This window comes from Mycteria americana, chromosome 4 (assembly GCF_035582795.1).
Source record: "Mycteria americana isolate JAX WOST 10 ecotype Jacksonville Zoo and Gardens chromosome 4, USCA_MyAme_1.0, whole genome shotgun sequence".
NCBI classification, from domain to species: domain Eukaryota; kingdom Metazoa; phylum Chordata; class Aves; order Ciconiiformes; family Ciconiidae; genus Mycteria; species Mycteria americana.
In genome coordinates, this window is record NC_134368.1 from 61448300 (window position 1) to 61461510 (window position 13211).

Sequence of the window (13211 nt, forward strand, 5' to 3'; positions counted from 1 at the left end):
CAACAGAAAGAAGGGAACAGGTAAATAACTGAAACAAGATTCACTCTTGTTCTCTATTTGAGGATCACATCTCTGAAAAATGATGTTAGCAGATTCACACCACAATCCTCAGCTGTACAGTTTGTCACGTGCAACAACATGAGGGGATCTGGGTGAGGATTAATTTGTTATGTGATTCTGTCCAGCCTCTCCCCCAATATTCTGAATTATGTATTTAATGAGCAGTGTAACAGATATGAAAAGAGAACATTATGTTGAAAAAACAAGTTCTATGTTCAAGTTTACACCAGATGCATCTCAGTAATCTGGACACGACTTGCAATAAATAGCTGCATTTTGGAAAACAGCATTCTTTACTGTCAAACACTCTTCTGTAAACTGTACTAATACTGATATAGGCACTGCTTCTTACATTTCTTAGGCTCCGTGCATGTGGTAGTCTTTCATACAAATTCCTGTATCCCTTCTCCTTTCCCTTTCAAAAGGTTCATCCCTCTCTATGCAGAAATGCCAGTGTGGGATTTAAATACAGGTTAAAAGAGTGAGGATCTATATTCAGAGGCTAAAGGAGTTTAAAAAATGCACTTTTCATGAAAATCCCTCTTCACAGAGAACATCTTTCACTGAAAGGCACTGAGGGTTTGCTTGGATGTTTGGCTTCAACATCCTTGATTCCAAGGGCACAGCATTTTAGAGGATTAAGCTTCACATTACGCAAATTACTATATCAAGACCAATTCACCTCTCCAAGTTGTTTTGTGCCTTCAGGAAGGTATGATCTCATTCAACTGTAGATACTAATCTATTTCGCAGATGGCACACAACCTTGCATTCAAGAACAAAAGGCAGCTCAAATACAGAAGTCCTCCAGGAAATCTGCAAAAACCCACTGAAAATACGTGGCAATATCTCCCTGTTCAACTGAGTGAATCTCATCACCTCATTCACTCCATTGTGCAGGATACATCCAGGTGCTTTGCAGCTTGCTGGGCTGATGCGTCCTTTAACTCAGTTGATACAACAAGCCCACAAGAGCACTTATCCTCCTGCTGCTTTCTTGTGAAGGGTATAAAATAGAGGCACTTATGGCAACTGTTTCAGGTGAGCGTCAGCAGCTCTAGTTTGAAGTTCAGTCTTTGTGAATACAAGCATGGGTCTGCACAGCGAGACCAGGAGGTTCACTCAAAGAGAGAGATGTAATCTGGTTCTTGGTCCTCTTGGCCACACGGGTAAAGCAACAGCTCCTTCCCCAAGGAAGTGATGGGTTCGTCCTGTTGATATAGGATGTGATTAAACACCACCTTTCAAACAGACCCTACCTATCACAACATCACTGGGTGGACAGCAGTCTCCCTGCCTCTGTTACGGCGTGGACTTGTTAATCCCGCTGTGTGATACAGCTCAGTGCCCCGGGGAACTTGGGGATGGACCCACATGGCTGACCTCTGTCTTCATAAAACAATGTCTGTGCTCGGTGCAGTAACCCAGTGACACAACTCTGGCAGTTCTTGGAGAAAGCTATTGCTTATCTTGTAGGCAATCGCAGCTTCTATGGCGTGAAATGCTGCCCTGCCTAGAAAGTGCTGGAGCAAGGACTGTGCAGCATGCAGGTAAGCAGGACGGGGTGGTTGTGGACTGTGCCCCTGGCTGCGTTTGTGGGAGTGACAAGGGTGGATCCTGGAGTGAGCACATGCCTTCTGCTCAGGCAAGCCCTGTTCTAACAAGGGAATTCCCTGATAGTACAGTCTCTGCTTCCCATCTTGGTCTCTACCCTAGCAGCAGATGCATGGTGGGAACTTGCCTTCTTTCATGGTCACCCGGTGGGTGATAAGCAGAACCCACTAGAGCACTTCAGCAGAGTGGGTTCACCCTGCCCACGTCTGCTGTCGTGTAGGGGGTCTATAGGATTCTTTGCAGACTGTGGGCATGGCTCTATCTTTAATATAGATATGCACAGCAAGGCTTTAAATCCTCTGGCTCCAGCACCAATAGCCGTATAGCTCCTGCTTTCAACAATTTCAGCCTGAACTGTGAAACCCATGCAAGAAGCAAGTTCAGGCAGCCCAGGTAGAGCTCCATATAGCAAACGAACATAGATATGTCCCTCACATCTAATTTTGTTTAGCCATGTCTGTGTTACGCTAGGCACTTTTTTAAAAGAAACATGGATTTTAAATGAACCTTTAGGAAAAATGATTGTCCTGTCCCTTACAGTAAAGGAATGAACAATCCATCTGGCCCTCCTTGTAGCCCATGTAACTGCAGTCAGTGCTGGTAAACACTGCTGTTATCGTTGCAAGAACCTGCCAACTTTCTTCCTTCTCTTCTGTTTTTTATCTTTGCTCAGTATTACACCTTGCCTGCTTTGAAATTATAAAGATACCTTGTTCTCTTTCATGCTGAAGCTGGAGGCAAGCAGGATTTTCTGCTTGCTCAGCTTGCTGGGACCCCACAACCATGGAGAGAATTGAAAAAAAGGAGTTTGCATGAATATGCTGTCACATCTCACCTTATCAACATTTCTACTAAATAGCGTGTAAGTAACTTGAGCCCTGTGTGCAAGGTGTTCTTCACACTTGAGGGGGAGTGAGTCAGGTCTGAGATGTTTGAGATGTGTTAGGTCACCTGAGATGTACCCATCAGGCTGGCATACCCTTCTGGAGCAGCACACAGGATACCCAACAGCAGCTAAAATGGGTCTAGTTACCCACTCTAAAACAACTGAATCTATTCTTTCTTATTTTGAAGTGCCCTGAGGCAATTAAACAGTTAATGAATGCATTGCTAGCTGTTCACCTTGTGGTAGTCTACAAGGTCAGTCAGTGTTGAGTGTTGTAGCTGGTCCACTCCTAGGAAGCTGTAGGAATCACTGGAGGCGTCAATGAGGAAGTGTTTACATCCTTCCACAGACCGGTAGGAGAGCACGTAGCCTTTGATTTTCTCACTGACCCGTACCAGAAAACTCCCTGGTACTGTTTTATTCAGAAGCTCCTCTGCTTTCTTAGAGGTTAGGATACCTGTTCAAAACCAAACCACAAAACTTAAGGGAGAAAAGCATTTGTACAGGACTGGACGGAACAGTTCTCACAAGAAATCTGCTTTGCCGCTCTAAAACCGGTCCATGGCACTTCCATCCCTTGCATTGTTTTCTTTCCCAGTAGCCCAGGAAGAACAGTACTGCCATTGCTAGTAACAGACCATGGCCACGTGCTAACTGTGCTTTACGTTAACTGTTCCAGACTTGGCTGATTATGAATGATAAATGTGCAGGGCTCAAAAGGACAGCTTCTGTGTTATGAGAGAGAGAATGGCAATGCAGTGTGTTGTATGCTGATTCCAGTATAGCAGGGCTGTGCAGACAGTGATCATAGGCCCTGTCAGAAAGCCATGCAAGCATTGAAAGCCCAGTTACAAGAGGATAACGCTTTCATTGCTGCGGTCTCGGATCGAAGGTGTTTCCAAAGCAAGGGAGAGGGATGGGATCATGATGACCCATTAGCAATGGGACAGAAAGGTGATGGATGATGAGCACATATGGAGGGAGAATGACCTGGGGCCAAGGATGAGTGGGATGAGGTGTGCCCAAATCTCTCTCACCCTGGTCCAAACAGTTACTGGGGTGACCATGCATCCAGTCAGGGAGGCAGGGGTGGCACAGAGGTACAGGGTATTTTGAAGATCTGGCCTCTGTTCTAACACTTTAGCTTGCCCTTTGTCATAATGCTAAAGGAATTTAAACTACATCCGTACATGTTTAAAATGGAAAACCTAGCCACCTCTGAAAAGCTCCTGGGTCCAGCATGTGGCAGCAGCTGTGTTAGCAGAAACAACTCCTTAAAGAGTTGGGTTGGGGCAGAAACACTCAGGACTCACCGTGGAACCAAGGTGCTATTGTGTCTGTGGTTTTCTGATAGCCAGCTCGGAGAGGGAATTGATGCTCTTTGAACCACTTGATGATGCTTTCTTCAGTGGAATTGGAGATTGTCCTCTGGATTCCCTCTTTCCTGTTAGAAAAGACCATGGTTTGTGCATCGTCCAAATGACAGCTTTAGAGTCCTTGGCAGGACTTACCTTTGTTCAGGATGTTAAGAACAGCCCTAAACAGAAGGCTTACACTAGTGCAGCTGTCAGCAACATTATATGGTTTTCAGTGGATGTATGCACTCTAGGCTTAGGACACTCTATTAAATAAACCTGTTACCCTCCAGGGGTGAACAAATAAGCCTCATCACACCCTAGGCTGCAATATAGCCTAGGCTCTGTATTTTTCCCTGCGAGGTGTCTTCTCCACGTAAGGAGGAGAGCTAACCATTCCCATCTCAACCATCCCATGCTAGAGCAGAATAATCTCATCCCTGCTCCCCTCCGCAGTGCACAGGGGTTTCCTTACCTAATCACTCTCCCATTTGCCATCGCAGGAGGTAGAAGTTTAGGCTTGGGAGGGAGAGGCGGATATTGGAGTGGTCGCCGATCTCCTGCTGTGGCACCCTTGGAAATATCTGCCTGCTTCCCTCTGTGGATGCCCTGCAGGGAAAGCCTCCTGTAGTCGTCCCTGGCTTGCCGTGCAAGGGAGCGTCTCTTCTCATCTGCTGCCTTGGACTTCCGCACTGAAACAAAAAAAGAGTCCTGCAGGAGCGAACAGCAGGCAAGTTTTAAGCTTGCTGCCCTTTGGCCATCTTCCTGCTTGATGAAGTGGAAGAATACAGAGGGACCTGGACAGGCTGGATCGATGGGCTGGGGCCAATTGTATGAGGTTTAACAAGGCCAAGTGCTGGGTCCTGCACTTGGGTGACAGCAACCCCATGCAACGCTACAGGCTTGGGGAAGAGTGGCTGGAAAGCTGCCTGGTGGAAAAGGACCTGGGGGTGCTGGTCAACAGCCAGCTGAATATGAGCCAGCAGTGTGCCCAGGTGGCCAAGAAGGCCAATGGCATCCTGGCTTGTATCAGAAATAGTGTGGCCAGCAGGAGCAGGGAAGTGATCGTGCCCCTGTACTCAGCACTGGTGAGGCCGCACCTCGAATACTGTGTTCAGTTTTGGGCCCCCCACTACAAGAGGGACATTGAGGTGCTGGAGCGTGTCCAGAGAAGGACAACGAAGCTGGTGAAGGGTCTGGAGCAGAAGTCTTATGAGGAGTGGCTGAGGGAGCTGGGGTGGTTTAGCCTGGAGAAAAGGAGGCTGAGGGGAGACCTTATTGCTCTCTACAACTGCCTGAAAGGAGGTTGTAGAGAGGTGGGGGTCGGTCTCTTCTCCCAGGTAACAAGTGATAGGACAAGAGGAAATGGCCTCAAGTTGCGCCAGGGGAGGTTTAGACTGGATATTAGGAAATTTTTCTTCACTGAAAGGATTGTCAAGCATTGGAACAGGCTGCCCAGGGAAGTGGTTGAGTCGCCATCCCTGGAGGTATTTAAAAGACGTTTGGATGAGGTGCTTAGGGACATGGTTTAGTGGTGGTCTTGGCAGTGTTAGGTTTACGGTTGGACTTGATGATCTTAAAGGTCTTTTCCAACCTATACAATCCTGTGATTCTGTAATAACCTGTTTCACAAAGTGAAAGATGCATTCAACTGTGAGACCATTTGCCAAGTCTCCCATCACTTTTGAGTATCTGCTACTTAACAGCGTCCGGTTTTTATTCCTTCAAGAGATTAAAAATCTGGGTTCTTTCTGGGCACTAGGTCCCTTTGTACTTAGAGACTACTTCATTTTGTTTCAGATGCTGACTCCTGGTTCAGACACAGATTTCTGTAGTGCCTTTCATGTGAACTGGTGGGGAGGGAAGGCATATGGAATAAAAGCTGCTGAAATGACCCCAAATCAATCCTTTGAAGGATTTGAAAGTGCTGATCATTTTTGGAGGGCGGGGGGGAGTCTTGCTGAAACTGTTATGGAACGTGGAGAACTTGGCTGGGTAATTTTTTTTGCTGTAAAATTGCCTTGATTGTCTAGGCCCAGCTCATCCTGCAGGAGTCTGTAGGAGCAACCAGCGCTCCGGTCGGTCTGAGTTAGGGTAGTTCTTTCCTTGCTTTTGTAATCAACTTCAGATTTTTATCAGTAAGAAAAATAAAACCCCTGGCCTGAAGTGGAAACAATTAGTAGTACAGCATTGCCATCTACTGAGCAGCAGGAGAGGAACTGGGAAAAAGAAATGCATCAGGTTGTCCTTCAGGAAGGATTTGGCAGCAGTGATGGATGCTACTGCAAGTCTCATACTGTTTGCTGTTTTCCTTTCCATTGCTGGGATTCATTACATGAGTCAGTGCAGCAGGACTCTGCTTAGGTGGGATCATGCTTGGATGACAGGAAAGCCCTTTTTAGTTAGTCCCTGTCACCCATTACACTTGTCCTCAAGAGCAATGGTTACTGCAAAGTCCTACAAAAGGCCAGTTTCTAGTTTAAAATTAATTATCCTGGCTATACTCATGTGGTTCCTATTCATTGCTTGTTTTAATATAGTATCTGTAGGAAAAACTTTCTATTTCCCTGCCCAGCTCTCGTCTCAATGCTGTGTGGACTCAGAAATACTTCTGATAATGCAGCGCTGTATTTCTTGGCAGTACTCTCCACCCACTGACTGATTATTCAGTTCCAGTGTGGCAGGAGGAGGAGGATTGAGATGACCCCACAGAGCCCTAGCATTTCTCAAGCCCCATAGGAGAGTGTCATCCTAAGATCTTACAGGATTCCTGCCATTCAGGCTCATTCTCATCCGATTTCTGCAGCATCCTCTGGCTCTCTGAGCTGGGGTGGCTCTGTGGTATTGCCTCCTGGGGGGCTGTGGTCTCTTCTCCTGAATTTCTCCTCTGTGCTTCCTTCGTCTATGAAAGAAACAGCATGTTCAGCTTTGTCCCAGGCTAGTTTTAACCCCGCTTTTTAGCTAGCCTTGAAATACTGGGAACTCCATTCTGTATTGTGAATCCCTCCAATTGCAACAGCATACAGACCCTCTGTCTTTACTGCAGGTGACAACAGAGGAAGTAAGGGAAAACAGTCTGCCAGAAATCACCAGGAACATCTCCCTGTGCTGCTCCCCAGTCTGCCAGCCTGGCCTGCTTTGTGTCATCTCCAAAGCATCACACTGTACATGAGGAGCATGGCAACCCTGAATAAAACTGATCCAAGAAGTGAGGACGTTCTTGGGTCAGATGAGGCTCTGAGGCTGACTGGGACTCTAGCATAAAGTCTGGGCCCCACTCAATGTGTTAGGAGCATCCTAGGTTGCTACTTTACCTGTCGAAAGCCATGCTTCCTCACGTAGCAGTCTGCCAGCATCTGGTGAACATCTCTGGTTTCCCTCTGGGCAGAGGAAAAGAGCAGTGAGAAATAAATGCGGTGTTAGGACCATTGCTCTTTTTTGGAGCGATAGGTGTTTAATGCAGAAGCAGTGATGCGACATTTACGCTAACAAATTTTGCCAGCCTTCTCTGACAAACATTGGGTTTTTTCCATCATGTTAGGCCTAATATGCCACAGGAGGAGAACTCAGGGGTCAGGACTGTCGTAAGCATGCCTAGATTTGCTAAGCAATGCTCCCAAGTGCTCCCAGGGAGCAGTCCCTTCCCTCCCTCCCTCTAAAGCAAGACCTAGCAGAACCTGCTGTCCACAGCTTTGCCTGCCTGTGCTTGTTTGCTGCTGTGGCTGGGGTGCTGCAAAACCCTGCTTGTCAAACTGACCCAACTAGCTGCATATCTCATTTTCACTCTTCCCTGCAAACCAGTCTAGCAAACCTGGCAGCAGTCGCTAGCTGAGACTTGCTTTTGCAGATGAACAGTTAGACTTGTCTTTGGGCAAACACCCACCCACCTTCCCGTCAGACCCAAACTGCCTCCCACGGCACAGTGAGTAATGAGTTAACTGTACTGTGCTGCTTACCAAGGACACGCTTTGTTTTATCTCCATCACCTACTTGGCTAATATTTAATATGAACACGGCTTTCCAACTTCCCTCTCCTTGACAGGAAACTAGGAACTTCAAATGTGTGTTAAGGAGCTTGTTTTCTTAGATCAGCCCCCCGTCCCCTGCAGCAGACAAAGCACAATGCCCGGATCCCTCAGGCTAAATAGGCACTAGATCTCGGAGAAAGCACTTCAACCAGGGACGTAAGAAAAAGCCCCTCTCCAGGCCTAGAAAAGGCAACAGGGGTCTTTGGTCTGGATCCCTCCTTTTAATAGCAAAAGCCCCAGAAACCTGGGAAAAATTACTAATAATATAATGACAGAAAACAAAAGTAAAACATACAAACACCCCCCTCTCTATTTCCATGCGCAAGACTTTGAAAGGGGTTTAGATTTTTTTTTTTTTTTGTGGTGGTGGGAGTTTTGGTTCGGGTTTTTTTTTTTGTTTGTTTGTTGTTGTTTTTTTTTTATTAGCTGTGACTAATAGCTTCCTTTGAAAAGAAAACAAAAATCTCCCACATAGTTGCTCAACTTCAGCAAACAGTGCTAAGAAAAATCCCGTGTGACTCAGAGGCTTTTGATAAAGGAGACAGCCACTCCAAATTCCCTTCAGTATTTTGGTAGCAGCAGGAGAGGCGCTTTGCCAAAACCCAACCTTCAGTTAGCGTGCTTTTTATACTGAAATATGGAGTGGCTGTATAATAAAAGAATATACACTCATACAAGTTAGCAGCAAAAGGCTGAATGAAAACTCTGCTGAATGGCATTGGACTTCTCCCATTAAATTGGCAGGGTGTTCTGTTCCTTCTGTTCAGCTTTGGTTGCATGCGTAGTTAATTTACCTTATCTTTTTCTCAGTTGTCTGCAAATGGCTTTCTGTAGCCAGTTAAAAAGTAGAAATGTATTTACTGCTGGAGAAAAATATTTCTGTAACAAAACACCACAGCAAAGCAGCCACTGTAGTTACTGCATTTGGAGTTGTCCTGTGCTGTCAAGGTCATAAGCTGTTTTCTAACTATTTTAGAAGACCAAAAAAAAAAAAAAAAGAACAATCTAAAACATGCATGTCAGAGGATTCTGGCAAAATTATCTTCATCTGTTCTTTTATACAAGTAGATGATGTGTTTGAGGGCTGTGGCCTTGTATGTACAGATCCTGGGATAGCCTCCCTGATCTTGCCCCAAAAGCCATCCAAACCAGCCACAGAGCAGGAGGGAAAGTGCTGTGACCCTTTTTTTACCCACGGAGGATGGAAGCAAAGGAATCCAGAGTAACTTATCTGTTGGTACAGAGCAGATCTATCCCAGCTGAGAATAGCACTCGGGCCTCCCGAGTCCTAAGGAAGGATGTAACAGTATGGCTTCTTCTCTGACTGCAGAAGAAAAGCCTTAACAGTTAGCTGGCTTTTTTTCTTCTTCAAATTTCTATTTATGGCAACCAGGATTTGCTGCACTTCCTAGATCTCAAAGCACATGTTTCTGATAGCTACGGAGAAAAGGGGGAAAACTACCTTTACGAGCTCCTGGATTTTCCCTGTTGTAGTAGCAGCAGTTTTTCTCCCACCTTCCTGCTTTTCCTGCACAGTGCTTTTTTTATTCCCGTGGAGATCTGTCTCACCCAGGACTCCTGCTTGTGGATGTAGAGACTGTGTTACAGAAGAGTCAGTCTCTCTGAAACACAAGAGAGAGAGGACTTAGGAACCCGAGGGAGTTGCTTTCTGCTCTCTGAACATCTTGCGAGGAAGCTGCACATGAGCAGAACCGGGCTGCAATGAAGTGACGTGCGTGCAGACAGCTATCATATCTCCAAATCAGGTAGGTGGAATAATTAAATTAATTACTCATGGTGAGTAACAGTCGTCCTGCTGTACACGGGCACCTGTCGATGAATCAGTGCAATCCAAACTCATCACCTGCTGCAACAACAGCGTTATCACTTCCTGTGGTCTGCAGAGGGTACCGTGCAGCAGCCCTGTCACAGGAGGCTCGAAGAGCCGGGGCAAGCCTCAGGCTGGAGCTGGTCCCTGCCAGCGTTGTGTGTACTCACAGAAAGCCAACCTTCGCCTGCGCTTTTTGCCTGCACGTTGAGTGTGACAGCGGTAACCACAGCCCCTGCAGAGAAGACTCCAGCCTCTGGGTCCCTAGAAATGCCTTCTCCTCCGTGTCTGCCCACCAAGTCCTCCAGCTGAAGGGTGCTTACCTGCCCTCCTTGCCTTGCTCTCTCGCTAACCGCTTTGCCCTTTGGGCCTGGATCTCTTCACAGATGGCCGCGTACGATTTGTCTGAAGGATGCTCGCCCATCACCCAGACCCAGACATCATTGTCAGCGCCCAGCTTCCATGTCACCGACTTCCCGTTGGCTGGAAAAGAAGCAGCTCTTTGGCAAACGCTGTTTGCTCAGCGGCTCTGTGCAGGGCCTGTGTCCCGCCTGCTGTGCCCTGCTGGCTGCTGCCGGTGGCAGAGCCTCTCCAAAAGCATCTGTACATGGGGAGAGCTCGTCAGGGACACAGCACGCACCTCCCATTTCGTTTCATGGTACTGAAGCCAGGTCAGTGAAAGAGGCATGTCTGAGTCTGGGGGCCAGCGATAAGACTCACCACTGTTTCCTTTCTTGCTTTAACTCCTTGCCACTGCCCTCCCCAAACTGTGTGAGGGTGAACTACCTGCAAACAGATCACACAGGGGAGAGCTGGGAGAAGAGTGCTATCTTCCTAGCAGCCGGCATGCTGTGTAATCCTGGCAAGGGGACTTCAGGTCTAAAGGCACAATGGGAAGCCCTCTGCAAATCTGGTGCCCCAGGACAGACGATCAAGTCCATGGTTATTTTATAGACAGATTCAGAGGCCCCATTTAGTGGGAAACTTAATGAGTTGCATCTCCTGGGGGCAAGTAAGCCCTCTCTTCCCAGCCAGGGGAGTTGAGCAATTTGGTCAAGGACAGCGTCTGGGCCAGGGAGTAAAACCATTGCATGCCTGGCCAAAACTACCCCATTGCAGGTGGGTTTAGTTATGGTCTGGAAATACAGCTATGATATGTCCCTGGGAGAAGAAATTACTCTAAGGACACATTACCTCCTATTTCTAGGGAGCAGTTGACTTGGCCAGATCTGTGCCAGAGGGGGAAGCAGCCGGCAGGCAGAAACTTACCTTTTCTTGGCAGTGGCTTCTTTGCTGAAGCCTTGTCCGCAGCAGCTTCTCTTTCCTCCCACCGTCTGATCTGTTCCTGCCTCATCTTGAAGAAGAGGATCTGCTTCTGCTCCTCACTGAGTTCTGCCAGCAGGTCAGGATCGATGTACATGTCCGATAATATCTGTTTCAGCATGGCTGCAGGTTTCAGTTACACACGTTTGTGGCGATGATCTCCAGGGATCAGATCCTCTTCCTGGCTCCGACAAGAAAGAGTCCCTCCCCGCCTGAGCCTGGAGCAGGAATGCAGGCGTGCCAGAGTAATTATACTTCTGTCTTTTTTTTAGCTCAGACTTCCTGCACAGACCAAAAAAGTAAATAAGTAGGTTAAAACCTGCTGTTAAGATTCCTTGAAATAAGAGGTGAGCTCAGCAACCACGCAGCCCCTGCCTGCTCTGCAGGGAGAGCTGGGCAGAAGGGACAAGTCATAGTGCGGGGAGGTTGTGTTGATACTCTGATAAACCCGGCTGATAGTATACCAAAAGAGACCAAGCGCTGCCTGTCACAGTCATCAGAGGTGTGGCTTGGCTGTGCCCAAGCAAACATTCTTGCTGGGCAGGGAATCAATGAACCCATGACTAGACGGCTCCTCCTTCCAAAGAGGAAAACTTTGATGATCAAAAGCCTGCCTGCCTCGTTTTACCAAAGAAAGATGGGGAGGGCTTTTGGCTCTGCTTTTGAGGTGGGAGTGGGAATTTTGGGGTGCTCCCGTCCATCAAAGGCAGCCTCACGGCAAGTCAAGGGAGCGCAAGTAGCGCAGCACGTTTGAAGAAAGACGGCTTGGATGGTCAGGAGCTGAGCTGATGTGTCCCAGTCTGACACATCTTGCTGAGGCACCTTGCTCAGGCAGTGAGCCTGGCGTGGGACATCCCTGTCTGACAGGGTGAAGTGGATGGGGAGAGGGAGCACCCCTGTTCCTGCCCGGGATGCCAGGTTGTGTCTGGTGCATGCTGGCAAGGTACTAACACCCACACAGCTATGCTTTGTGCCCGGGGATTTACGTTTGCAACAGGCATTTTACTGACAAATTGGGAGCTCTCCTGTCCCTTGGGAAGGTGCCAAATGACAAAATAGAAATGTGGACTAAAGACCTTGAAACCAACTCTTTACCTTATCTTATCTGTATAAACCTGGGGAGATCAGGAGTTTGGTTGGCAGCGCTTTTGGTGACACAGGGAAGCTGACAGCCACGTATGAAGTGCAACACCAGCGCAGGGTGGCTGGCTGGCCAGGAGCGGCAGGGGCTTTCTGACAAACTCTTGGGAAACGTTGCCAGCAGGCTACAAGGAAATGAAGCTAGTGGGATTATTTGTGTGCTTCTGCACAAATCCTGGGAGTCTAAGGAACAGGCACGCTAGGACATAGCACAGTGGGTGGGAGGAAGGGGATTGGTGTGGCAGTAATGTGGAGGTACAAAGGGCACAGACATGGCAGAAGGACCTGTGCCAGGGTGAAGTGGGAGTATATACTAAATCCTGGAGTCAAATCAATTAACCACCTTACAGGAGAGGGGCTGGATCCCTGGGGACCCAGTTGGTGGAAGAAAAGTGTTGGGAGCACCTTCAACTTCAGAGTATGACTGCTGGGCTTCTGCCAAATAAAATAAAATAACAGAGAAGGAAGTGGTAGAGGAGCCAGCGAGCGCAATACTGAAGCTTTCCAAGGAGCACACGCACAGCACATTTGATCAGTTGAAATGGGGTGGCACAACAGCAACCTTCATAAAGTTGGACTGGCAGGACAATATCTGCTGCTTTGGTCCACCTTCCCCCGTCTCACCCCCATGCCAGGATCAGGCAGGCTGTCCCAAGCATCCCCCCACTTCTGAACATGGCTTGCCCTAAAGCTGCTGGAGACAGAGCTGGCCGGAGCCCCAGTGCAGTGAAGTCCCCATGCGCTTTCAGCAGGGAGAGCTTGAAAGGAGCTTGGAGCAGCTGGAGGAGCTGTAGGCAGGGAGACAAGGAGCTCCTCAAAGACCTCAAGGCATGGACAGAGCAGACCACGGTCCCAGCATAGCATTACCTGCTGCAGAGGCCAGGAGCCGGAGACCCTGGGAAGGTGCGGTGACCAGGAGTTGGGGATGAGCCTTCTCATTTCTGTTTTGTTCCTCTGGTTACTTTATATTTTCCCTG

At 48.0% G+C, this 13211-nt stretch overlaps 1 protein-coding gene across 1 annotated transcript; it reads right to left on the reverse strand.

Annotated features, from left to right (window-relative positions):
• Positions 1–344: 344 nt before the first annotated feature.
• On the reverse strand, positions 345–11268 carry SH2D4A (SH2 domain containing 4A). The gene is made up of 9 exons (XM_075499289.1): positions 11041–11268; positions 10095–10254; positions 9406–9565; positions 7230–7295; positions 6679–6817; positions 4391–4607; positions 3874–4004; positions 2797–3017; positions 345–1271 (listed from the first exon to the last, which is right to left on the reverse strand). Exons 1-9 carry the CDS (start codon positions 11213–11215, stop codon positions 1179–1181), a joined length of 1362 nt encoding a protein of 453 aa, XP_075355404.1. The 5' UTR covers positions 11216–11268; the 3' UTR covers positions 345–1178.
• Between the last annotated feature and the right edge of the window lie 1943 nt (positions 11269–13211).

Bases quoted from the DNA above. Each gene is read 5' to 3' on its own strand.
- SH2D4A (XM_075499289.1), bottom strand. From the start codon at position 11,215: ATGCTGAAACAGATATTATCGGACATGTACATCGATCCTGACCTGCTG. The intron at 6,818-7,229 runs GTAAAGTAGCAA...TTTCTTTCATAG, and splicing joins GGAAGCATGGCTTTCGACAG to ACGAAGGAAGCACAGAGGAG. The intron at 4,005-4,390 runs GTAAGGAAACCC...CTTTTCTAACAG, and splicing joins GCAAATGGGAGAGTGATTAG to GAAAGAGGGAATCCAGAGGA.